General features: G+C 46.3%; 1 protein-coding gene across 8 annotated transcripts in view; it reads left to right on the forward strand.

The window, feature by feature from the left end:
• The window catches only part of APBB2 (amyloid beta precursor protein binding family B member 2), a 374,441-nt gene that overhangs the window by 287,798 nt on the left and 59,679 nt on the right, over positions 1-26,964 (forward strand). For all 8 annotated transcript variants that reach the window (XM_082652792.1, XM_082652799.1, XM_082652791.1 and 5 more), the window contains 2 exons: positions 14,097-14,243; positions 17,318-17,445. In XM_082652792.1, the coding sequence (XP_082508918.1) occupies positions 14,097-14,243; positions 17,318-17,445 (275 nt within the window). The remainder of the gene's footprint in view (positions 1-14,096; positions 14,244-17,317; positions 17,446-26,964) is intronic.

Here is a 26,964-nt window from a genome sequence, read left to right on the forward strand (position 1 = left end):
TGAGGTGACTCTAGGTAGGCTCCTGGATTGGGGCTGGTCACCAGAAATACCAAGCCATGATTAGAAGCTTGGAATTTTCAGTCCTACCCCCATTCTCCAGAGAGGGGATGGAAATGGAGTTAATGATCAATCATACCTTCATCATGTGAAGCCTCTATGAAGACCCCCTAAAGTACAGGCCTCAGAGAGCTTCTGAGTTGGGGAACACGTGAAGGTGCTGGGAGAGTGGCATGATTGGAGAAAGCCTGGAGGCTGCACGCCCTTCTCACACACCTTGTCCTCTTCCATCTGGATGTTCCTGAGTTGTACCCTTTTATAATAAACTGGTGGGCTAATAAGTAAACTTCCCCTGAGTTCTGTGAGCCACTCCAGCAAATTAATCAAACCTGAGGAGGGGGTCACAGGAGCCTCCAATTTGTAGCCGATTGGTCGGTCAGAAGCACAGGTGACAACCTGGACTTGCAGTTGGTGTCTGAGCAGGTGTGTGGGGCAAGCAGCCTTGTGGGTCTGAGCCCTTAACCTATGGGATCTGACTCTCTATCCACGTAGATGGTGTCAGGATTGAGTTAAATTGTAGCACACCCAGCTGGTGTTGCAGAGACTTGCTTGGAGTGGGGAAAACCCCCCTCACATTTGGTGACGAGAAGGGTCAGAAGTGAAGCGTTCTGGGTGAGTAGTAAAGGAGAAGTGGATTTTTCCCACTCGTTGTGTAATGTCTGCACAGACACTCGTAATAAATGCTGCGTGTGACACTGTTGTCCGCCACCTCTTTCTCGCCCACTTCAACCCCCTCCTCACCACCACATTCACAAGTGTTAGTTAGCATCAAGTGTGACGACCACAGTGCCGCAAAGTCAGATTTTCCAAAATGTTTTATGAAGCCTTAAACTTGCCAGGATTCCTTTAGGAGTCAGTTTCCTCTTCTCAAAAATGGGTAGAATACCTCATTCACTTCATTGTGAGAATTAAACTAAATTGAATTAGGTAATCAATGAAGAGCCTCTATCATAGGAACAAAATAAATGCAAATTCCCTCCCTCCTCCTTCTCATTCTGAAATCCCCTCACCTGAGCACTACTGAGAATTTTTTTTTAACATCTTTATTGGAGTATAATTGCTTTACAATGGCGTGTTAGTTTCTGCTTTATAACAAAGTGAATCAGTTATACATATACATATGTTCCCTTATCTCTTCCCTCTTGCGTCTCCCTCTCTCCCAGCCTCCCTATCCCACCCTTCTAGGTGGTCACAAAGCACCAAGCTGATCTCCCTGTGCTTTGTGGCTGCTTCCCACTAGCTATCTATTTTACATTTGGTAGTGTATACATGTCCATGCCACTCTCTCACTTCGTCCCAGCTTACCCTTCCCCCTCCCCACCCTGTCCTCAAGTCCGTTCTCTACGTCTGCGTCTTTATTCCTGTCCTGCCTCTAAGTTCATGAGAACCTTTTTTTTTTTTTAGATTCCATATATATGTGTTAGCCTATGGTATTTGTTTTTCTCTTTCCGACTGACTTCACTCTGTATGACAGACTCCAGGTCCATCCACCTCACAACAGATAACTCAGTTTCATTTCTCTTTATGGCTGAGTAATATTCCATTGTATATACGTGCCACATCTTCTTTATCCATTCATCTGTCGATGGACACTTAGGTTGTTTCCGTGTCCTGGCTATTGGAAATAGTGCTGCAGTGAGAATATTGTGTTTAAGACAATAATAAACACTTAGAAATATGCTTAGGGCATATGGATATCATGATTTCACTGCTGTGCAAAAATGCGTGTCTTATGTCTTAAATTAAAAGCAAGACCTGTTGGTGTCATGATTTCAGTGCTGCTCAAACGTGTGTTTGAAGTTAAAAGTCAAAACCCAGTGCACTGGCACCATCCCACTCCCCAGTGGGAATCCCACCCCCCTCAACCTGAGGGGAGAGGAGGAACCCAGGCTACAGCTCTGCCCAGTTGGACTAGCTCATCCACCAAAGAGACCGTGCAGTGAGGAGGCGTGAGGAAGCAGAGACACCCCAGAGACTGTTAAATATTTAAAGTCATGCAGAATCAGATCTCGGTCCTCCCAGTGTGACTGCCCTTGCGCGTGCCCTTCGGCACATCAGTGGTTCAAACCTCGTTTCCGGTAAATCTCAGAATGATTGCTTTTCTTGATGTGGTAGAGTGGTGAGTCAGCAAGCGTTTTTATAAAGCAGAAGGAGCAGTTGCGGAATAGTCGTCGCAGGCAGGAGCTGACTTGGGGAATGGCACAAAGAGGGAGAAATCAAGGCACAGGGCTTTGAAAGAATCCTTACATTTTCATTTAAGGATTTAAAGTCACCGAATCCTTAAATCTCAGAAACCTGCATGGCTCCACGTTGTGCATGAGAGGTGACTGCGGGCACTGCTTCTAAACGGTGGTGCACCTTCCCCTCCTTCCATTAGATAATTTAGCTTTGAGTCCCTGTCATTGCGCATGCTCTGAGCATTTCCTGAATATAGGGAATCTGGTTGGCATTCCTGCCCTCTGACCTTGTAGGTTTCCAGAATGTTTACTAGGAATGGAGCCCGTGATTTACTAGAGACAGCGCTGACCCCCGCTGTGAACCCCCCTCCATGAACTGACCACCAGGAACCAGGCGAGCAGGCAGGCAGGGAGGTGAGCATTGTAGACGATATTTCAATTATGGATCAGTCCTTAGTGCTTGGCACGCTGTAAGTACCACAGGCGTGGTCGTTATTATGATGACTGTCCTCTTTGTAGCAGAAGCTGTCAGCATAGGATGTTAGCATAGGATGTATCTTTCCAGTAGGGTGATCTTATTCTGAAAAATAGGCAAGAGGGAGAGTTAAGGAAATGGCACTTGCGGGCCCAGAGCCCCAAAGGGCCAGGTGTCTTGTTTTCTGCCCGAATGCTCACCATGTTGCAGACAGCCCGGGGAGAAGCAGAAGGAACAGCGGAAGTGCTCATTGGGGTCAGTGTAGAAATGCTCTCTGGGTCTTCCCTGGCTGCCGAGGTCATTGCCGTGCTGAATAATTAATCAGGCTGATTCTTTGCTTCAGCCAGATGGAGAACTGGGTCATGCTCCACTCCAGAGTCCCCAGGCACCTCTCTGGCCGAGCCCATTGAGATGCTGGATTTAGAAAGCATTTCTGTGCTTCAAAGAAAAGCAGTAGCAGATGAAGCCTAATTTTATTTCAAACTGTGTCCGTAATGACAATGATCTACATTTCTATGTATCCTGACCACAAACTCTGATTTGCTAAAGACCTCCCTATTACGGAAGCCATGTCCAGGGAAGATATTTTGAACCTTGAAAAGCCTATGGATTTTTAGAACAGACTCTAAAAGTCATTTGAGGTCACAGCCCTTCGTTTACTGGCTGCCTTATTTCTTGGCAAAATCTGGACGGTCGGGCTTCCCTGGTGGTGCAGTGGTTGAGAGTCCGCCTGCCGACGCAGGGGACGCGGGTTCATGCCCCTGTCCGGGAAGATCCTGCATGCCGCGGAGCGGCTGGGCCCGTGAGCCATGGCCTCTGAGCCTGCGCATCCGGAGCCTGTGATCCGCAGTGGGAGAGGCCACAACAGTGAGAGGCCCGCGTACTGCCAAAAAAAAAAAAATCTGGATGGTCCAGCGATCGGCCTGTGGGCAGAAGTCAGGTTCGTGCTGTCTCTGATGCAGTAACTGGGAAGGGAAAGGGCAGAGGGCTGTTCTGAATCCTTAGGGAGAGATCCCAGGACGTAGGCTGTCAAATATGATGAACGTACCCTAAATGGGTATGTTATTGTGGCCACCAGGATGAAATAAAACAGGATTCTCTCACAGTTTCTACGTGGGATGTATGATTATTCAACAGGTCCTTCCTCATAGTCACAGGCAGTGAGAACATCTTTATTTTTTTTCCACCTGACCCCAAGAGCACAGATATAGAGTCTCTGCAGAGCAGCTCTGCGTAGCTCAGGCAGCAGCAGGATCGACATGCTCTTAGAATCCAGGTGAAATGGGCTTGAATCCCAGTCTCGTGTCCTGCGATGTCCATGGGTTCCCCAGCACAGTTCTGCCCGTTCCCTGGGCTTATGTTTCTCTTGTGTTGACTCCCTGTTCTCCACTCTGAGGCCTCCACCACTACTTTTCCTCCACCAAGCGTCTCCCCAGGGGAGGAGTACACCCTTCTCTTAATTCCTGACGTCAGCCATCTCTGTAGCAGACTTTTGCTGGAGCCATCAAGGGTAATATCGAGGGGGCTTACATTGCATCAAAAACAGTCACTGGTTTTCAAAACTGGCTGTTGGACTTCCCTCACCTTTCTTTTTAATGGCAGTGCCTGCCATTTCCGAGGTTCTGCTCCCCCAGAGGCTGTGCAGTATGCAAACACACACATACTTTTGGATATATTTGCAGGAGGTTTAGAACTTGCTGAAGCCCCATCCGTGGCTCTCCAAGGTCTGGGGACTCTTAGGTGGACCTGAGGGTTCCACCCCCTGCTCCTCCCCAGGCCCTGGGCCTCTCCCCACCCCCAGGCACCCAAGGTATAGCCGTAGTGAGGTTAGATCATTAGTTGGAAAAACGAAACAGGATTGACTGCTGGACTGTTGGTGGTGTTCCTCAATCCTGACACTTTTGACAGGGATCAGAGACCTTGTGAAAACAGTAGCCACCTTTCCGTGAGCATTCCCGACGGACCAGGCCCTGTTCTTAGCATAAGCCTTCCCGTTAATCATGCCAGTACCCCCAGGAGGTCCATACCGCTATCCTCACTGCAACAGATGAGGAAACTGAGGCTCACCAAGATTAAGTAACTTGGCTCAGATCACACTGCTCATAGTGGCCAGCCTGGGATTGGATCCCAAGGCAGTGACTTGAAAACCTGGGCCCTAAACCACGGTGCTCACAGCCCCTCCCCCCATACCACTGTACCTTACTCTTTGTGGTTCATGTCCACAGAGCTGTGTGACCTCTGGTGTCACAGCCAAACAAATACGCCCTTCCGGTTTTTTGCAGTACTACTCAGAGCAGAGTGTACTACTCAGAAGATCCCACATGCCGTAGAGCGGCTGGGCCCGTGAGCCATGGCCACTGAGCCTGCGCGTCCGGAGCCTGTGTTCCGCCAACGGGAGAGGCCACAACAGTGAGAGGCTCGCGTACCGCAAAAAAAAAAAAAAAAAGACTCCTCCCTCCATGAGCAACCAACACACACGTGGGCCTCTGCGTCCCCTTATTTCTCGTTGCCGTGTCGTGGATTCCCACTCTGTCTACCCCGCGTCGCACTCATTTCTCTATGTCTCCAGGAACTAATAGGCACTCAGTAAACGTTTGTAGACTTGAAGGCACAGTGGTTATTGTGCTGCAGGGTAATTAGGCTTAAACACTCCTATAAGTGAGTGTTCATTAGGATTACATTTGTAGCACTAGACCAAATTGTAGCTCTTCTCTTAAATTTTCTCAGTTTTTTCATACCTATAATTTAGTGTCGCTGTCAATTCCGGTATCGTTTACTTTTTCGTCATCATCCCTCCGTAGTTACGTAGAGCACTGACTGTGTTCTGGGCTTCAAATGCGCTACTTCACAGACTGTGCTCATCTGAGCAGCATCTTCTTTGGTGCCGTGCACGGAGGCTGGCTCGCCTGGGAGAAGGCAAGGTTTGTGTCCGACTGTAGCTCCAGCAGCTCCAGTTCCCTCGTCTCTCCCCTCCTCCATCCCCTGCCCCACCTCGTGGTCCAGGAACGAGGCCCCCAGTTTTCTGCCAGCAGGCTCTCATCTTGCTTGTCCTCGTCGAAGCTCGGACAAGGAGAAGTGGAAGGCCCGTGGGAGAACACAGGCGGCCATGAGAGGGTCTCCTGCAGCCAGAGAGAGAAGAGAGGGAACATTTGCTGAGGGCCTGCAGTGCCCCAGCCCTGACCTTCCTCGTTTGCTTTTTGGCTCTCCCGGAAGTGCTCTGAGCTTACGGTTATTGTCATTTTGCAACTGAGTAAACTTAGGTTCGTGGAGGCTGACCTCCCACTGATGGGAATGCAGACCCGGGACTGTCTGGCCCTGGAAACCAAGGCTTGGCACTGAGTTCTACCCCTCGACACATGTCTTAGGAAGAGGTTCTCCCCAGGCGTCAGTCTCTATTAATAGAGGACTCAAAGAAACAGAAGTTGAAACAGGATGTGTGCTTCCAACCAGGATATGACAGTTGGTTCCAGGGCGGGGGAGAGAAACCCGGTGGGAGAGAAGGAAGCCCCAAGCCAAGAGCTGGGTCCCTCCCAGTTCAGCCATGACCCTGGTTCCCTAAATGCTCGTAGTAACTAACAGCAGCAACAGGCACAGCGGCAAACCCTGCCCTGTTCATCCTCACAGCATAGATAGGTCGTTGTGAGACAGGGATTTTTAGTACCCACCTTTTACAGATGAGGAAACTGAGGCACAGAGAGGTTAACTAACTTGCCAGATTCGCCTTTCCAGTCGTAGGAACAGCATGACTTTGAGTAAGGAAGGGGCCGTCTCTGGACAGCAGTGGTTCTCAAAGTGTGGTCCTCAGACCTGCAACTTCAGTGTCAGCCGGGAGGCTGTTAGAAATGCAGGTTTGGGGACTGCTGAATCAGAAACGATGGGGATGGTGTCCAGTCTTCTGTGTTTTAACAAAGCCCTCTGGGTGTTTTAGCTTTGGCTGAGATCTGTTAAACTAGAGAAATCTTTAAAATCCACACGTAGAGAAAAAGTTAAAATTTATCAATAGCATAATAAAGGTTTGTTGAGTTCTTATTACATGCCAGGCACTATGCTAAATATTTTACCTGCATTATCTCACTTAGTCCAACAACAATACTATAAAGTATAGGTACTATTATTATTCCCATTTTACAGATGAAAAAATGAAGCCTTTGAGACCTAAGTGACTTCCCCAAAGTCACCAGCTGGTAGAGAGCAAAGTCATGACTTGAATCTAGATCCATCTGATGACACAGTCCATACCCTGAACCATCCATTACTCATTTTGGGTCCAAAACTCAAATGTTGATATTTTTTGCAAAATTTGAAAAAAGTGGGATAGGGAAGGTGGGAGGGAGACGCAAGAGGGAGGAGATATGGGGATATATGTATACATATAGCTGATTCACTTTGTTATACAGCAGAAACTAACACAACATTGTAAAGCAATGATACTCCAATAAAGATGTTAAAAAATAAATAAAATGACCAACAGGTAACTTTAAAAAAAGTATTTGAAAAGTCAGATTGATTAAACATTTGATTACATATTTTGATTGAATATTTTGAGCTCCTCCTCTTCTCTGAAATGAGTGTTTATTCACAGAGCTGATTCTAATTCCCGAGTTTAAGGAAAAGTGGTGTTGGTTATAAACCTTCCTAGCCACACGAGGGCAGCACCAAATAGCGCAGGTTGCTCTTTGCCGCTTGGTTCTTTGAAAGGAAACGGAGCTCGCTGCTTAGTGGAGTTTCCCTTCCATAAACCCGTTTCCCCTTTCTTTGTCCGTAGGGACCAGCGGTGAAGCTTCTCAGATCAGATACTAAATTATATACGGAAAAGTAATCATACTGTGAGGGCTCTTGTTTTTTGAAATCCATGTATTCTTGGACTCAAGGACAAAAAAGCAGCCAGTATTCTTTTTTTTTTCACATTCTATTTTTTAATTTTTTTAAAACATCTTTATTGGAGTATAGTTGCTTTACAATGGTGTGTTAGTTTCTGCTCTATAACAAAATGAATCAGCTATATGTACACATATATCCCCATATCCCCTCCCTCTAGCATCTCCCTCCCACCCTCCCTATCCCACCCCTCTAGGTGGTCACAAAGCACCGAGCTGATCTCCCTGTGCTATGCGGCTGCTGCCCACTAGCTATCTGTTTTACATTTGGTAGTGTATATAAGTCCATGCCATTCTCTCACTTCGTCCCAGCTTACCCTTCCCTCTCCCTGTGTCCTCAAGTCCATTCTCTACGTCTACGTCTTTATTCCTGTCCTGCCCCAAGGTTCTTCATAACTTTTTTTTTTTTAAGAGTCCATATATATGTGTTAGCATACGGCATTTGTCTTTCTCTTTCTGACTTACTTCACTCTGTATGACAGACTCGAGGTCCATCCACCTCATTACAAATAACTCAATTTCGTTTCTTTTCATGCAGCCAGTATTCTTTTTCACCTTCCTTATTGTTAATAAATTCTTTGAGTCTTCACAGGCTGTAGGACTCTCGAGTAGGCTATTAGAGAAGGTGGGGAAATGTGCTCCTGGCTTCTAGTTTTAGGGCATAGGACCATCCCACAGTAATGCTGGTGTATTAGGGTTCACCCCCACCAGGATCACCAGGATGCTGTACTGACAGCAGCTGCTGTTGATCTTGAACCCCATTTCCACCTGGGCATATCTCAGTATCCCATCCAAGCCTTGGTTTCCATGCCAGAGGCTGAATTCACTGGAATTTTTTTTGAATTTTATTTATTTATTTTTATAGAGCAAGTTCTTATTAGTTATCCATTTTGTACACATCAGTGTATACTTGTCAATCCCAATCTCCCAATTCATCATACACACACACACACACACACACACACACACACACACGCACACACACACACACACACACACAGCTTTCCCCGCTTGGTGTCCATACGTTTGTTCTCTACATCTGTGTTTCAATTTCTGTCCTGCAGACCAGTTCATCTGTAGCATTTTTCTAGGTTCTACATATATGTGTTAATATACGATATTTGTTTATCTCTTTCTGACTTACTTCACTCTGTATGACAGTCTCTAGATCCATCCACGTCTCTACAAATGACCCAATTTTGTTCCTTTTTATGGCTGAGTAATATTCCATTGTATATATGTACCACATCTTCTTTATCCATTTGTCTGTCAATGGGCATTTAGGTTGCTTCCATGACCTGGCTATTGTAAATAGTTCTGCAATGAACATTGGCGTGCATGTGTCTTTTTGAATTACGGTTTTCTCTGGGTATATGCCCAGTAGTGGGATTGCTGGGTCATATGATAATTCCATTTTTAGTTTTCTAAGGAACCTCCATACTGTTTTCCATAGTGGCTGTATCAATTTACATTCCCTCCAACAGTGCAAGGGGGTTCCCTTTTCTCCACACCCTCTCCAGCATTTGTTCTTTGTAGATTTTCTGATGATGCCCATTCTAACTGGTGTGAGGTGATACCTCATTGTAGTTTTGATTTGCATTTCTCTAATAATTAGTGAAGTTGAGCAGATTTCATGTGCTTCTTGGCCATCTGTAAGTCTTCTTTGGAGAAATGTCTATTTAGGTCTTCTGCCCATTTTTGGATTGGGTTGTTTGTTTTTTTGATATTGAGCTGCTTGAGCTGTTTATATATTTTGGAGATTAATTCTTTGTCCGTTGATTCGTTTGCAATTTTTTTCTCCCATTCTGAGGGTTGTCTTTTTGTCTTGTTTGTAGTTTCCTTTGCTTTGCAAAAGTTTTTAAGTTTCTTTAGGTCCCATTTGTTTTTGTTTTTTTTGTTTGTTTTTGCGGTACACGGACCTCTCCCTGCTGTGGCCTCTCCCGTTGCGGAACACAGGCTCCGGACGCGTAGGCCCAGCGGCCATGGCTCACGGGCCCAGCCGCTCCGCGGCATGTGGGATCTTCCCAGACCGGGACACGAACCCGTGTCCCCTGCATCAGCAGACGGACTCTCAACCACTGCGCCACCAGGGAAGCCCTGTTTTTGTTTTTATTTCCATTACTCTAGGAGGTGGATCAAAAAAGATCTTGCTGTGATTTATGTCAAAGAGTGTTCTGCCTATGTTTTCCTCTAAGAGTTTTATAGTGTCCAGTCTTACATTTAGGTCTCTAATCCATTTTGAGTTTATTTTTGTGTATGGTGTTAGGGAGTGTTCTAATTTCATTCTTTTACATGTAGCTGTCCAGTTTTCCCACACCGCTTATTGAAGAGACTGTCTTTTCTCCATTGTATATCCTTGCCTCCTTTGACCATAAGTGCGTGGGTTTATCTCTGGGCTTTCTATCCTGTTCCATTGATCTATATTTCTGTTTTTGTGCCAGTACCATAGTCTTGATTACTGTAGCTTTGTAGTATAGTCTGAAGTCAGGGAGCCTGATTCCTCCAGCTCCGTTTTTTTCCCTCAAGACTGCTTTGGCTATTTGGGGGTCTTTTGTGTCTCCATACAAATTTTAAGATTTTTTGTTCTAGTTCTGTAAAAAATGCCATTGGTAATTTGATAGGGATTGCGTTGAATCTGTAGATTGTTTTGGGTGGTATAGTCATTTTCACAGTATTGATTCTTCCAATCCAAGAGCATGGTGTATCTTTCCATCTGTTTGTATCATCTTCAATTTCTTTCATCAGTATCTTACAGTTTTTATGCATACAGGTCTTTTACCTCCTTATGTAGGTTTATTCCTAGGTATTTTACTCTTTTTGCTGCAGTGGTAAATGGGAGTGTTTCCTTAATTTCTCTCTCAGATTTGTCATCATTAGTGTATAGGAATGCAAGAGATTTCTGTGCATTAATTTTGTATCCTGCAACTTTACCAGATTCATCACTGGAATTTTGGCTAGAGTAATTATAATAATTTATTATACAAATTAGGACACTTTTAAGAGTAAAAGGAGCTGCTCTTAATAATTTTTCCAGAGCAACAAAGATAAATCAGAACCCTCCTGAGGATAATTGGAGCATAGGGTCATGCTGATTTCAAATCTCCTTTCATTTTCCCCCTTTGATGACTCCTTTTAAGATGTATGTGACACTGTATTCATTTGCTTTTTCACTCAGCAATGCTCATGGAGTGTTTTCTGTGTGCTAGGTTTTCTGCCTGTATTATGTTGTTTTCTCCTTGTAAGAACCCTCTGAGTTAGCTATCATTATTATTCCCATTTTTGCAAATACGAAAAAAATTGGGACTCTGTAAGCTATACGGCCAAGATCACAGTACCTGTAAGTCAGAGCTAAGATTATAATTTAGGCTGTCCCTGCTCTTGGGCCAGGTACACTCAAACTGTATTGACACCACTGGCTGTGTTCTTGTGCCTCTCTTGTGGACCCAGCCCCATCGGATGCTGTCCCTCCAGCAAGCTCTCAGGCATATGGCAGAGTGGTTAAGAGTGAGGGCACAGAAGTCGCACTGCCTAACTTGCCTCCTGGGTCCACCGCTTATCAGCCTTGTGCTTCACTCACTTTCCTTTCTGTGAAATGGGTACAGTAACTTCCTATCGACCTCACAGGGTTGAGGAGAGGATTAAATGACTAAATACCTATGAGGTGACTCACCTAACGATGGGGGCTAGTTGCCGGTGGAGCCCACCATTTTATTAGAGGGTTGGGACTTCCAGTTCCACGCCCACCTCCAGGGACGGGAGAGGGCCTGGAGGTTGAGTTCAGCCACCAGTGGCCAGTGACTTAATCAGTCACACGTATATAATGAAGCCTCCACAAAACCCAGAGGGCAGGGTTCAGAGAGTTACCAGGCCAGCGAACACGTGGAGCATGGGGAGAGTGGCGCCTGGAGAGGGCATGGGAGCTCCGGGCCCTCTCCCCATACTTTGCCCTGTGCATCTCTTCCCTCTGGCTATTTACTCCTGAGTTATGTCCTTTTATAATAAACCAGTGATCTGGCATACGAAGTGTTTCTCTGAGTTCTGTGAGCCACTCTAGCAAATTAATTGAACTCAAGAAGGGGGTCATCCGAACCTCGATCTATAGCTGGTCGGCCAGAAGTACAGGCGACACCCTGGACTTGGGGTTGGCATGTGAAGTTGGCGGAGGCAGGAGGTGGGGCGGGCAGTTGTTGGGGGGACAGTCTTGTAGAACTGAGCCCTTAACCTGCGGGATCTGACGCTCTCTCCAGGTAGATGGTGTCAGAATTGAGTTGAATTCTCGGACACCCTACTGGGGTCTGAGAATCGCTTGTTGGTGTGGAGGAAAACCTCCACACATTTGGTAAAGGCGGAAAAGCTGAGTTTTTCCATTACAAGGTGGTACGTGACAAGATGAAAATGACGGGGGAGGGCTGGGTTGTGGCATTGTGAGTTTACTCACGAGGGACTATGTTGGGAACCAACAAGGGAGGGAAGTTCCTGGGCATAGCCCCATGAAGTTCTCGGTAAGGGGCTGCCCTTGCACCTGTGACATCCTCTTCCCCTTGGGCAGTTTCTCTCCAACAGAAACACATGAGCACGTGAAATGTGAGGACATCTCCCAGAACCTTTCCCCAGGACACAGGGTCCTGAGCAGCTTTCGCGGCTGTTGTAGGGATGACCTTCTCTTTTTGGTGTATTTGTAAAAGGCATTGTGTGCACCGTCAGTGAGCAGGAAACGTTCCACTCCGGGCGGTGACGCAGGTACCTCGGTCCTTCCCTTTAGGATGTGAGGATCCACCTTCTGTTAGCGTAACCGGGTTGTCTTTGGTCTTTTCGTGTTTTGTTTTCCCCTGAGAAAGTGTGATTAGCAATTCAGGAAGGAGGCCCCAAGTCTGGGTGTGGGGTCTGAAACAGAGAAGGTTGAACTAGAATGAATGTGGTCACTTTGGGACAGTTGGCTGCATTTCTTCATTGTATTATGAAGTTCACTTAGGGGAACTTCAGAAGACACTCTTTGAGAAACAGCCTGTTGGCTCCACAGAAGTGTGGCACCTTATCTGCCCTCCTGTCCTTAAAAGGTGGTCTCTTCAGTTGATGTGCAGCTCAGGAGGAGACCTGGGTCACAGGTCGCGGTGAGAAACCGCAGTTCCAGCCACCTGGTAAACCTGGTGATTAACAGCTAGGCAGATGCTCTAGCCAGATCACCCTCGTATGTCCCAGGAACTTCTTTCTTTATAAATTTTTGGATTTTTTGCTTGTTACAATATGGATAAGATACTTTCTATATTTCTTAAAATTGAACACCTGAACTTTTCAAAGGAAGACAAGGAGTGTGATCTCAAATCAAATATCTCTAAATGGTAAAAGAATAAATGGAATTTGTGCTCTAAGGTATCTCACAAGTCCATCCATTCTGCAGGCTTTCAGGATTTGGTGCTAGTAACAAACGCTGAGACCTATTATCATGAAAGTACATCTTCTCTCCTCTTTTTTTTTTTTATTTCTGGTTATTAGAGAATACATTTTGCCTCATTGTTATTAGAAACAAGTGACTGGGCTTCCCTGGTGGCGCAGTGGTTGGGAGTCCGCCTGCCGATGCAGGGGACGCGGGTTCGTGCCCCGGTCCGGGAAGATCCCACATGCCGCGGAGCGGCTGGGCCCGTGAGCCATGGCCGCTGAGCCTGCGCGTCCGGAGCCTGTGCTCCACAACAGGAGAGACCGCAACAGTGAGAGGCCCGCGTACCGCAAAAAAAAAAAAAAAAAAAAAGAAAGAAACAAGTGACAAACATGTAGCTAATTCTTTCTCCCAGGTGCTTAACAAGTAACAAATTTCACAGGGGTTACATTTCTTACTATAAAAAAAAAAAAACCCTGCCTTATACTAGATACAGGTGCTTAGAAATGTTTATACCCATTAGCCCTGTAATTCTACTTCTAGTAATCTGTTCTAAGAAAAAAAACCTGAACACACTCACACACTCACAAGCATACACACACACGCACACACACAGAGAGAAAGTTAGGCAAGAAGATAGTTATTACTACATTTTTTCAAAATTAAATTTATTTATTTATTTATGGCTGCATTGGGTCTTCGTTGCTGCACGCAGGCTTTCTCTAGTTGTGGCGAGCGGGGGCTCCTCCTCGTTGCGGTGCACGGGCTTCTCATTGCAGTGGCTTCTCTTGTTGCGGAGCACGGGCTCTAGGCGCGTGGGCTTCAGTCGTTGTGGCACACAGGCTTAGTTACTCCGCAGCATGTGGGATCTTCCCAGACCAGGGCTCGAACCCCTGTCCCCTGCATTGGCAGGTGGATCCTTAACCACTGCACCACCAGGGAAGTCCTACTACATTTTTTTAATGGCAAAAAGTAGCCACAATTTAATTTTCCAACAATCTAGGATTCGTTGCTAAATTAGATGATTGAACATTTTGTAGTAATTAAAGACGCATTGAGTACACCTTGTAGAGGATTTTAAGGTACGTTGACCTGTGGCCAGTGAGTAATCTCCTGTTCTCTGACTTTCCTCCTAGTGTTTTGCTGTGCGCTCTCTGGGGTGGGTGGAAATGGCAGAGGAGGACCTCGCCCCTGGCAAGAGTAGTGTTGCCGTCAACAACTGCATCAGGCAGCTTTCTTACTGCAAAAATGACATCCGTGATACAGTTGGCATTTGGGGAGAGGTAAGTAACAGGTGAAAATCATTAATGGCAGACTTGCTTGCATTCCACTGCTCCTCACGAAACCCCAGAGCTCTGAGAGCCGAGAGATTTGGTACTGAGGGCTGATGAAGGTATTTATCGGGGTCCCTTTCCCGTGAAGGCAGCTGGTGTAGACATGATGCACCTGTGATTTACCTATTAGCCCTGCCAGAGCCCGTTGAGGACTGGGGCCCTGGGAGAGGGCATTTCTCGGTGTCTAAATGACAGGATCTACTTTGGTATCCTGAGTCCCCAAGGGTCCATGGATGGACTTAAGGGCCCAGAAACCCCCTAACCTCCATGCATAGCTGGTCTACAAGAGCAGTTTTCTGGGAAGAAGACCCATACCTCTCTCAAAATACATTCTCGAAGGGGAACGTGACCCCCACATATACACCCCAAAATGTTGTTGCCCCTTCTCTAAAAGTTGACGCATCATCCTTTTATAATAGTCTTCTTTATTTGCGATCTGAAAATCCACCTCGTACATGAGTCTTGGAATTGATACCTGTGTATTCTTTCTTACTGTGATGAACAAAGCAATTCCAGTTTGAAATGTTAGTTGAGATCATTTCAGAAAAGAAAGTCATGAGTAAAAATACCAAATCTGTATAAAAATCACATGAAATTGGGAAAGCCATATTCCTACCAAGCTCTGAGACCTGTACAACAAGCACATGGGGAGCATCACGAGACAGTGGTCCGTGTGAATCCACTCGATCAGTCCCCAGTTAAGAGCATTGGCAGCGAAAGTTTGCTTTGTGATTGGGCTCTTAGGAGCCCCTGTCACCTTTTATCCTAGCAGCACTGTCATAGCAGGAGGTAGGTTCCCAAGGCTCTGCATGGTAGAGTCCGTCTGCTCTAGAATGGGGCTGAGCTGCATCGCCAACCAGATTTTTAGATCCCAGGCATGGGGGGGGGGGGCGGGGAGGAAGAATGTTCTCCCGCCAAAAAAAGGACACTTTTTTGGTATTTGCCTCTATTATCCTTTCACTGCATTACCTTTCCAATACCCAGGCCTATTTCTCCCACCCAATTATCCGTCTTCTCTCTTCTTCATTCAAAATGCCGTTCTACCAAAGGCATAGATCTCAGCTAGGATTTAGAAGGACGGCTGGCGTAATCTATACTGCTGTTTGAGAGACTAATGAATACCACCAGTTATTTAGAAGAGCTAAGTAAGATTCTAAAGGAATCTCCAATTGGCACGATTCCAGCAGGAAAGAAAGCTTTGGATGGGCCAGCAATGCCTGAAAATGTGCTATGCCTTCCCACCTAGTTAGCCCCCACTAGGCCATTCCTATTTTTCTCAGTCCTTTCCTCTTCTTCTGAAACGATAAATTCTTCAAGCAGTGTTTCTAGTTCATAGTATATAAAGTACAGCTCAGTGTTTAGGGTTACGAGCTGTGACTTTTTGCCATGCCTCACCACGCACAGCACAACTCCTTAAAGGTTTGTTGATCGGCTGACTGAAAATAAAGTCATGACTTTCAGATGAGCGTCCCATCTTTAGATGACACCTGCATAAGCATTGGTCGTTTGGGTTACAAACACCAATTAGCAAGACTTTACAGTGGTCAACCAGGAGTTGCTGAGTGTTCATGAGGAAAGGGAAAGGGCACATATGGGAAGACACGAGTGTGCCTAATGAACTCAACAGAAGCCACGATGCGTTTTCATTCAGGGATAGTGCGCACTCAGCCAACCATTCTCACTTCAGATGACCAGCTGGCAGCTGTCACTGGTTCTGTCCAGTAATACGATGACCGTCGACAGAGGTCATTGACGAAGATGGCCTGTGTTGCCTTTGTGTGGACCAGTTGTGGTTTCTAAGCTGAATCAATCCAAAAGAAATACACCACCCAGCTCAGTGCAGGGTAGGGGGATGATTTCAGCTCATCCTGGATCTCATCTGTAGACGCTTGGCTTAGACACTGACTAGCAGAGGCACCGAAACACCCATGTCTGCCACTTCGGCAGCAGAGCTTGTGTTTACTCTGAGAACCTTTGATGGGGACCTAAAATATCGTGCCCAAAAACCAGACCAAGGAGCATCTGTCCTGCTTTGGATTTGAAGATCTGCCAGGAAGCCTCACTGTGCTGCCTTGCTAGACCGCCCTAGCGTCCACGCCACAGCATCTGGGCTGACCGTGACGTTCAGTGGACAGTTTAATAATTTCTTAAAATGATGCCTGAGGATTTGCAAAGGGAGTGAAGTTGGATGACCTAGCGTTCCTACCCTCAAAGAGCCAATATGTGGGGAGACAGGAGACCAAAACCTGAAGAGTGATGCAAGAAACCTCAGCCTCCCCCGTGTTGGTATCACAACAGCACATGCGCAGCTCAAGGCCTCGCGGCTTCTGTGTTAGGCCGTGAGCAGGTTACTTAAATTAACCTATAAGCCTCAGTTTTCCCATCCGCTAATCACAGGTAATAAAACCAAGCTGTGAGGCAAGTTAGAGCACTCACGAGCCAAGAAACCTGAAGCCCGTCGCGTAACATCTGAGATGTGATAAAGCCACTTCAGCGTTAGCTGTTGGGGCACCGAGAAGCGTCACAAAGCTATTTACCAGCCGGATCACACAGATAAGAAGTGGTGTAAAAGCTGAGAAGAGACAGACATGTTGTGGACCCTGGAAGGGCGTCAAGGGGATGCCTGGTAGGGTCTGGCCAGAGGGGAGGGAATGGGGACAGAGGGGTTGTGAGAGGATGACAGACTTGGAGTCAGTAAGAGGCCAGATTCTCCAGGAACCCGCCATTAGCCTTTTCTCTTAGAGTCAAGATTCAAAGTGTAAATAATTAAAGATAAGAACCAGCTAGAAAGCGGGCTAGGGACACATTTCAGAGGATTTGGAGAAGGAGAGAGAAATTGGGCATGTGAGGGGAAGGTGAAAGATTTATGAATCTTTTAATCAGGAGGGGATGTTTCTCCCTTAGGAGAACAAACGACAAGGGTGAATTTTTGATCGTTGAACCGACACCCCCAGGTAGCCACAGACATCCCGAGGACGTGTGGTTTCGTGAGGAAGGTAACCTGTCTTCTCGTTGACTCCCAGGGGAAGGACATGTACCTGGTCCTGGAGAACGACACGCTGAGCCTGGTGGACCCCATGGACCACAGCGCGCTCCACACGCAGCCCATCGCCAGCATCCGCGTGTGGGGCGTGGGCCGCGACAACGGCCGGTGAGTGCCCCGGGCCGGCGCTGTCCTTTGTCACCTCACCCAGTGCCCCAGTTTTAGCTTAACCCTGAAGCGCGGCCTCACTGTTACTGCATGTTGCTGAATATGGAACTTGACAGTAGGCTCTCTACAGAAATGTAAAAACTTAAAGCACATCTCTATCCCTGCCTCGTCGACCCTCCGAGCCCCTTCCGTTCTGTACCTCAGACCTTTTGTCAACTCTGGATCCTGCCTCGGATTCCATGTATTTCTCCCCCAACCGCCGCTCATCCTCATTCATCTAAGTTCCCTACTCATCCAGGCTTTCTGAACTCCTACCTTTTTTTTTTTTTGTCTTCTCTGCAGTCTGTTTTAAAGTTGAGTCTCAGCTATCTCAGATGCTCTGCTATTGGTATTTTCTTTGTAGAGGGCTTGTTGGAAGGGAGAGGTTGTACAGCCTTTAATCACATGCTTTATTATTTTTTTAAGTTTGTTTTATTGATGTATAGTTGATTGATAATGTGTTCATTTCTGCTGCACAGCAAAATTCACACTGTACAGTATAACTGTACAGGGATTCAGTTATGCATAGATATACATATTCTTCTCCATTATGGTGTATCATAGGATACTGAATATAGTTCCCCGTGTTATACAGCAGGACCTTTTTGTTTATCCAGATCGCAAGCTTTAGATCATTAACTCATGCTGATAAGGAGCTTCTGGAATTTGAAGATGGCTGAACTCTTTTAACGTTTGAAATGTCTGGTCATACCAAAGTTCCAGTCAATGTGTATTTTTCTGAAATTCTACTGAATATTTGTCATTGCCAGCAAGTACTTCTTAATAGGTGTGTTGTGAATGTTTTGCTCTCCAGTGACTGGAAACAAGGAAGTTCTGATTTTCAAGTACATATTCTAACTAATAAAGTGACAGTAATCACAGGCATCATACTTTATTAAGTAATTGGGCTACATGAAATACATCTAACTCTTGAATTAAATTCATCTTTGTCAACTCTCGAGGTATACCCGAGGCTCTCCTAGCATTTAGGACAAGCTATAGGATGATTATGTATTGCTCTGTTGAAAAGGGGCAAGAGCATTGCAGAAGCTGCTGAAAACCCCAGACGACAGAGAGACTGCTGCCCTGGGGTGGCTCCGTTCCTGGGCATCCTGGCTTACTGGGTCATGGGATCCTCTAGGTGGCTCTGCCTTGGCTTCGCCATCCTTGGTCTCCCAGAGATGGGCAGTAGTGGATTTGATAGTTTTTTGATTCAGTTCCAAGTCCTAAGCCTGAAAGGAAAGTGGTTAAGCGTTCATCAAAGAACAAGCATTTTTGCTGGAATCACAGGTGAAAAATGGTCTGCAAAAGAGAGAGCTGCAATGTCCTCTGACAGCTGATTGGATAAACCTTCGTGGACGCGCAGCTGTGTCTTTGAGCTTTTGTAACAGTGATGCATGGTGACAGCTGGACCAGGTGCTTTGGGGGGAAATGAGTGGATAGATTATGCATCCACACCTGTCATTCAATTGCTTAGCAGAGCTGGAGCACTGGAGTTGATGCATTGGCGTGAACTGATTAATTTTACAGAGGAAAATATCTGAGGATGTTCGTGTATCATTAAAAACATTTAGCCTTGATGGAAGAGTGTAATATACTTGATCCTTCCCTACGTCCTGTCCTCCAAGTTTGTTTTCAAGACAGGAGTCAAGGTGAAGATCATGATATACGTGTACAACTGGATGGGGTTGTGTTTTTTTAAGGTTAGCTTGTGAGTGGATTTCATCGATGAGGTTTTCAGTTCACCCCAACTCTTTAAAGTAAGGCCAAATGCTCTTTGTTCAGGGAGAAAATATGATTTAAATTCCAGTTGACGGCTTCCCTGGTGGCGCAGTGGTTGAGAGTCTGCCTGCCAATGCAGGGGACACGGGTTCGTGCCCCGGTCTGGGAAGATCCCACGTGCCACGGAGCTGCTGGGCCCGTGAGCCATGGCCGCTGAGCCTGCGCATCCGGAGCCTGTGCTCCGCAACGGGAGAGGCCACAACAGTGAGAGGCCCGCGTACCGCAAAAAAAAAAAAAAAAAATTCCAATTGAGAAAATTATTCAAGCCCTGAGCTTAGTTTTCTCTCATCTGTGAAACGAGGGTGATAATAAGGATGACAGAGCACGTGTATGTATGTGCCTGTGTGTGTATAGTAACTGGCCCACTGATGGGGGATGTGGAAAATGCTTAATGAATGTTAGCTCTTGATTCGTTAAAGCAACATCCACTAGCAGAGACAGCTAATTACATGGCTTCCTTTCAAAGACAGGGAGGATGAGGGAGGGGTCAGACCTTGGGGAGGTTTCGAGGACAGTTTATCATTGATAACAGAGGGCGAGAGGCTGTTTCAGACAGAGTTCAGTTGTCCTACAAAGCAGGAAGAGCCACTCCCCTTGCCACCCAGTGATATCAGTGTAAATTAGGTTACCTTGCCTTCATTATGTTTTTGAAATGTGGGCTGAGTTACTCTTTTTTTTTTTTTTTTTTTTTTTTTTTTGTTGCGGTACGGGCCTCTCACTGTTGCAGCCTCTACCGTTGCGGAGCACAGGCTCCGGACACACAGGCTCAGCGGCCATGGCTCACGGGCCCAGCCGCTCCGTGGCATGTGGGATCTTCCCGGACTGGGGCACGAACCCGTGTCCCCTGCATCGGCAGGCAGACTCTCGACCACTGTGCCACCAGGGAAGCCCACTCATGTTTTTTAAACCATTTCTTATTCTTACTCAATGTTAGCAGATAAGTGTAATTTAGAAATACACTGAGGGTTCTGCATGAGCTGTCAGGACCTCAGAAAGCTCATGTAGTGGTTGGGGGCCCTTGAGCTAGATTGCTTTTAGAAGCAGTAAATAAAAAAGTATGTTTGTCAGTGAAAGGTTGTATTTCTCCCACTGGACCCCTGAGTTTTCATTCTCTAAAAGAAGACCTTTGTATTCCTGCTTTTTTTTCTTTTAATACTTTCTTTTGCTCTTGATTCCTTTTTTTTTTCTTACAGCAATTTACAAGCGCAAATTCAATTTGTAATGCTGCAAAGGAAAGGAGTTCACACTTTGCATGAATAAAACATAAAAGTGTTTCATTTTGCTTGAGAAAATGAGTCCATTTCACATTCTCTTTTGTAACCTCCCTTGCCGAGAAAATGGAATCTCTTAGGGAATTTCTTGATGTGGTTAAAATGAATATGAAAAGTATGTATACCAGAGGCTTGAAGGGCACAGTCTGTCTTGAAATTCAGAGTGCTTCCCTGAGCCATGTAATTTCAGAATTTATAAAGTTGTTTTGGGTTTAGCATTTTCTTAAGGCTTTCAAGTGGATTTGATTTGCTCTGAAGAAATTCCTTATGGAGTAAGTTTACTTTGGGTGAGGGGATGATCCAGCTGTGACAAACTCCACCAATACCCCAGGTTGATTTGGAGAAGCCTCTTATTGTGAATGGCTGAGAAGTCACCATCGCATCAGACGTTGGTTCTCTGTGGGATGCTGGTGGTTGCAGGACTGGGCTGAAGTTTTTGTCTTGTTCTTGAGAGTCACGCCTGCCTTTATTATGGCATTTCTTGGGAGCCCATGTGCATTACTGCCAGACAAAGAGTGGGCTCCCTCCTCCTGCTTGGGTTCCTTTTGATCACAGTGAGATAAATGTCAAGGCTCCCAGAGATGGGACTGGTGAAAGGGGTTTCATGAGCCTTGTATTTCCAATCAAAGGCAGCACCAGGGAGCACCCAGATTGACCTGCTCTGCTTCCACCCCTGTGGGAAGGAGGCCCTGGGTTGTAGAACTGGCATTTTGCCGCCAGTGACTGGGGCGGGTGACCACAGTGCCATCTCTCATCTTGTCTCTATGGACCTGCAGGCTGCCCTTCCAAGGATGGGGTGGGAGGGATTTCACAACAATTTCAGGGGCTGTGCTAATCCGGCCACAGTTCTCCTGTTTATTCATTCGGCCCTGGAAAGCAGCACTCTCCTTATTCTTTTAAAGAGATATCAAGAGCAAGCAGACATAACTTCTGAACATAGGAGACTTTAAACTGGGACTTTCCTTGCCTCTTGTGACAGGTAAGGGAAGGGGCACACAGATCCTTCTGTACGTTGCCAATAGGCAATAGAATCTGCTAATCCTGTCTGTTTCCCATGAGAAAGGAAAGTGGGTGGGTGGTATAGTCCAGGGTTTCAGACCCCATAAGTGGGATTTCCCAGGTCGGTGTACCATGGAGCACTAATCAGGTCAAATGTTCATAGACTTTCCTTGAAAGGAAAAAAAAAAAAAGGATCTAGGGTCAGTTGGGAAAGTGGGTTAAACCAAGTGCATCAGGCCCCTTTGCTTTGGACCCTTTCGGAGGTTCTCCTGTCCTGATGTGGACTGGAACCCTTTTCTTCATGGAAATGCAGTCTCACGGAACACACTTTGGGAAACGCTGCTCTGGTCAATAAACTCATTAATTTAAATTAGTGGCAACCCTAGATCGCTGGTTTTGTCTTTAGGAAAAATTGGAATTCCTTGTAATAAATAACCATTGTAAGTGGAGACCCCACTGGGCCTGCTCTAATGAAGGTAAAATTCCTTTATGATTAAAAGCAGCCATCACAGCCATTGTGCACAAGCGCCTTTTAAAAAGCACTTTCTTATGCAGGCTAAATGTTGACCCTGTGATACTGTTTGTGCTTATAGTTTGTGTAGCAGAACTTCTCTTCTGAGAAGGTGTTTCATGTGTCTCTTTTCTGCTTTTGATGAACAATTTTTAATAAAATCTTACTGTGTGATAGATTATTCATAAATTTCCCATTGTTTATCTTTGACTTAACTGTTTTATCTGGTTAAGATCTCAGGAACTTTTATCTAAATAACATAGTAAGTCTCAAGTGCACTGAATATTTTTTTCGTTTTCTCTTGGGATATTCCCAACTGGTTTATATCCACCAAGCCCCTAGGTTTTTTGGGGGTTTTTTTGTTTTTTTTGAGATACGCGGGCCTCTCACTGTTGTGGCCTCTCCCGTTGCGGAGCGCAGGCTCAGCGGCCGTGGCTCACGGGCCCAGCCGCTCTGCGGCATGTGGGATCTTCCCGGACCGGGGCACGAACTCGTGTCCCCTGCATCGGCAGGCGGACTCTCAACCACTGCGCCACCAGGGAAGCCCAAACCCCTGGTTTTAAGCTGCTTTAGAAGTCTACTGCCACACATAGTTCATGCTTTTGTTTTCCTGCCAGTGTTGTTCTGTGTTGATTCTTTTGAAAAAACTGCTTAATTTTGGGGTGGGGTTGGGGGGTGCATGGGCATCCTGGCTGTAATACTGAGGTTAGTCAGAATATGCAAAACTGTAACTTGTAGGCTTTCAAATGTAAAAGGTGGTTTCATAACCACTGTCTTTCAACCTCTTTATTTTAGAGATTAACTGAGGACAGAAGGGGATGATTTGCCTTAGGTGACCCATCTAGTTGTGACAGGGCAAAGACAGACTCCTGGAATTTGTCCTCTGTCCAAATAGGAGCTCCTCTGTTAATCTGACAAGAGATAATGGATGGTCTCAAATAACCTGGGGTCAGCAGGGAGACGGAGAACTCTGCACTCGGGGCCTGGGCTCTTTCCTTGGGGAGATGAAACCACAGGTGTGAATTAAAAGCAGAGGTTGACAAAATATGGCCCTGAGCTGAAAATGGTTTTTCCATCTTTAATGGGTTGTTTTAAAAAGGAAAAAATGGGCTTCCCTAGTGGCACAGTTGTTAAGAATCTGCCTGCCAATGCAGGCGACACAGGTTCGAGCCCTGATCTGAGAAGATCCCACATGCTGCAGAGCAACGAAGCCCATGAGCCACAGCTACTGAAGCCCGCGTGCCTAGAGCTTGTGATCCGCAATAAGAGAAGCCACCGCAATGAGAAGCCCGCGCACCACAGCAAAGAGTAGCCCCTGCTTGCCCCAACTAGAGAAAGCCCGTGTGCAGCAACGAAGACCCAACACAGCCAAAAATAAATAAAAATAAAATAAATGTATTAAAAAAATTTTTTTAAGGAAAGGAAAAAAATAATAGGGGACCCAAATGTGGAGGACCCAGTATGGCCTGGTTCTTTCCAGAAAGAGCATTTACAGTAACATGCATTCAGAATGGAATGAGGCAGTCATTGTGGCTTCTGTAGGAAGTCTGTGGAAAAGGCAAGTCCTGTTCTGCCATCCTTCCAGTGTCTTCCTAGTCTGACCAGCCAGGGGACTTGTCTGTAAGTTGAAGGGGACCTGGAACTTGCACACGTAACATTATGCCCACATTCTGTTCGTATCCCTTTGGCCACATGCAGCTGCAAGGGATTCTGGGAAATGGAGTCTCTAGCTGGGCCAACAATTGCCAAGTTAATACCGCTATTAAAAAAGATGAGGTGAAACAACTAGCCTCTGACACAGTCTGAAAAGGAATCACCTCAGTGTTCCCAGCCTGTGACCTATTGTTTCCTGTGCCAGTTATTAAGCTGCTGTCCCTCAGATCCAAACCCACCCTTCTCTGCTCGCTTTGTGAGACCGGAGCTGGGACTCTGCAAAAACGTTTCTGCTTCTCTAGTTTGCTGCTCGTTAGACTCTGACTAGAGGGGGCTGCAAGGCTGGAGGAAGAAGAAGGAACTTGCTTCCTGTGTCTGTGAGCATCATCCTGGAACAACTTCTTCATCCCATTGTGTCAGTTCTCACGCAGTTTTCCCAGCACTCACAGACATGCAGAACCGTTCATCATTCCCCTTCTTCAGAGCCACCAGTGCCACTGGCTGGGGTGCCCTCTTTAAAGGTCTGAGTCCCCGACCTGCTTCAAGTCTAGAGACACCAGCCCAGCAGCACCACCTCCTCAGTGTCAGAGGTTTTGCACCATGGGGCTTCTCCATGCTTCTAGGTTTTGATAATTCCAACCTCTGCCCTTTGTTCTCTCCACCCTCCAGGTCACAGCCCCCTCTTGCAGTTGCTGCCTCCATGATAACTTCTTCCTATTCCCTTTTTAGTTTTGTAGTTACAGGCCTTTAAATGATCTTTCTGTCCCAGTAACTGGTGTGGTTCCTGTCTCCTGCCTGCACACCCCCGAGTTGACCCTTAAATGGAATTAGCACTGACTAAAGGAGGCAGCATGAGGGCGTGCCTGCCCTGAGGAGGGCATTCGGGAGAGCAAGTGAGTGGAGCTGTTCTTCATGTGCAGCTTTGCACACTGGTGACAAAACAGCATGTGTGCCAAGGAGACGTCCTTTCTAAATTGGTGGAAGTTGCCAGTGATAAAGGGCAGTTCTGTTTTAGGTGACAGGGTTTTAGAAATAGTGGGCCTCTTGGGGTTTTTTTTAATGTTTTCAATATCCACATTTTTTTAAATAAATTTATTTATTTATTTTTGGCTGCGTTGGGTCTTCATTGCTGCACCTGGGCTTTCTCTAGTTGCGGCAAGCAGGGCTACTCTTCGTTGCAGTGCACGGGTTTCTCATTGCGGTGGCTTCTCTTGTTGCGGAGCACGGGCTCTAGGCACGTGGGCTTCAGTAGTTGTGGCTCGTGGGCTCAGTAGTTGTGGCTCACGAGCTCTAGAGCACAGGCTCAGTAGTTGTGGCGCACGGGTTTAGTTGCTCTGTGGCATGTGGGATCTTCCCGGACCAGGGCTCAAACCCGTGTCCCCTGCATTGGCAGGCAGATTCTTAACCACTGCACCACCAGGGAAGTCCCAGGCCTCTTGGTTTTTGATCTAATTGAAAGCTATCTCTATTTTCCCTTTGCCACTGTTTCTTTTCCTAGGCGTGATGGAGGGAGGCTGGTCTTCACGGGGAGGATGGAGAGCTTCCTAATGACATGTAGTCAGAGTGTTCTCTGAGCTAGCCAGTAATGAAAGATGGATGGAATCCCAAGATCTGATAACAGTTTAATCTAAGGTATATGCTGCCTTCCTTGCCTCAGGGAGAAAGATCTTCAGGGAGAGAGCAGTAATTCTCTCCCTATGTTCCAGTATTATCTTGACCTCTAGAGCTAATTTCTTTTTAATATAGACACATGATAAGCAGAGGCATCAGGATTTACTTGACCATTCTGCTGACTTACACCGTAGTTATATTTTATCTCTATAGAAGTGGCCTTCTTGCCTTCTATGAATCATGCTGGGATGCTTGCTCATACTTTCAATGTAGAATAACCTGTAAGGAAAGACATTGTAAGAGATTGTCTAAGAAAAGTTTCCCTCAGAGGCATGCCTTGAGTGTGTCTTCAAGCCGATCCTTCCTTAGTGGATATATGAAGACAACAGTTTCTTCCGAAGAACGCATCCTGTGTTTCGATAGCTGGCTCAGTGCATAATCCATTGTTTCTCATAAGCATGTTTCAGCACCAGGTGGTGTAGTGTGGGAGCTTGAGATTGTCGTGTCAACAGCAAAAGATTCTGATGATGATCCCTGAGCAACTTCCATCTCACGCTTCCCCTGAGTCCCAAGCCAGGTGAGGGATGGCCCATTCTGGATGTAGCATGAGGGTGAGCCATCATGCTAGGCTCCAGTGATTCTCCGTCAGTCTTGAAAGTACTGCGATCTTCTTGGAACACTTAGAGCCTTCCGAAACCAGAAGTAAGAGTAGTGTCAGTGGAGGAGAAGCCTAATGACCCATGCAGACATGGATTCGTGTCTTAGAGAGCAGAAAAAGGTGTAACTATTGTAACCCAAAGCACCATTTGGTCACTTGGCCTGTCGTATATACTCAACAAATGATTAAGTGTTTGATAAATCGCTAAAAGCCCTACGTTATTGCAGATGAATGGATAGTCACTGTTTTTCGTACACAGATTATCACCTTGAACTCTTTTACTTAAATGCGGTCGTCTGAGATTTGGGGCTTCCTAGTGAATCCAGTGATGGAGAGCATAATGCAGCTCCGATTCGTTTCACTCACAGAACACTTCTGACACCAAATGTGTCGGTTTTCCACACCAGGCGACTCTCCAGGTCTCTGCCGACAGCAACTGGGTGTCCCACAATTTAATTCCATTCTGACACAGGAGTTAGCCCAGACCCTTCCCCCACCCAGGTTAAGGCCTCAGTCCCTACAAGACCGCCCCCATTTCAGATGCCAGCCACAAGTCCAGGCCACCCCTGCATCTGCCCGAGAGCAGCTATAAATCAGAGGTTCCCATGGAGGTTTCTCCTTAGGTTCAATGATTTGCTATAACGGTTCACAGAACTCAGGAAAACACTTTACTTACTATTACCAGTTGCTTATAAAGGATACAAATGGACAGCCAGATGAGGAAGCACAAAGGGTGAGGTCCAGAAGGGTTATCAGCTTCTGTCCCCGTGGAGTTTGGGGTATGTCACCCTCCTCGCACCTGGATGTGTTCACCGACCCCCAACCCCCAAAGCTCTCTTGACCCCATGGTTCAGGGTTTTTACAAAGGTTTCATTACATAGGCTGACTGATTAAATCATTCGCTGTTGGTGACTAGCTCAATCTCCAGCCCTTCTCCCTTCCCTGGAGGTTAGGGTGAGACTGTAAGTTCCAACCCTTTAATCACAACCTGGTCT

Source organism: Grampus griseus (assembly GCF_964374135.1).
Source record: "Grampus griseus genome assembly, chromosome: 4".
Taxonomy (NCBI): Eukaryota; Metazoa; Chordata; class Mammalia; order Artiodactyla; family Delphinidae; genus Grampus; species Grampus griseus.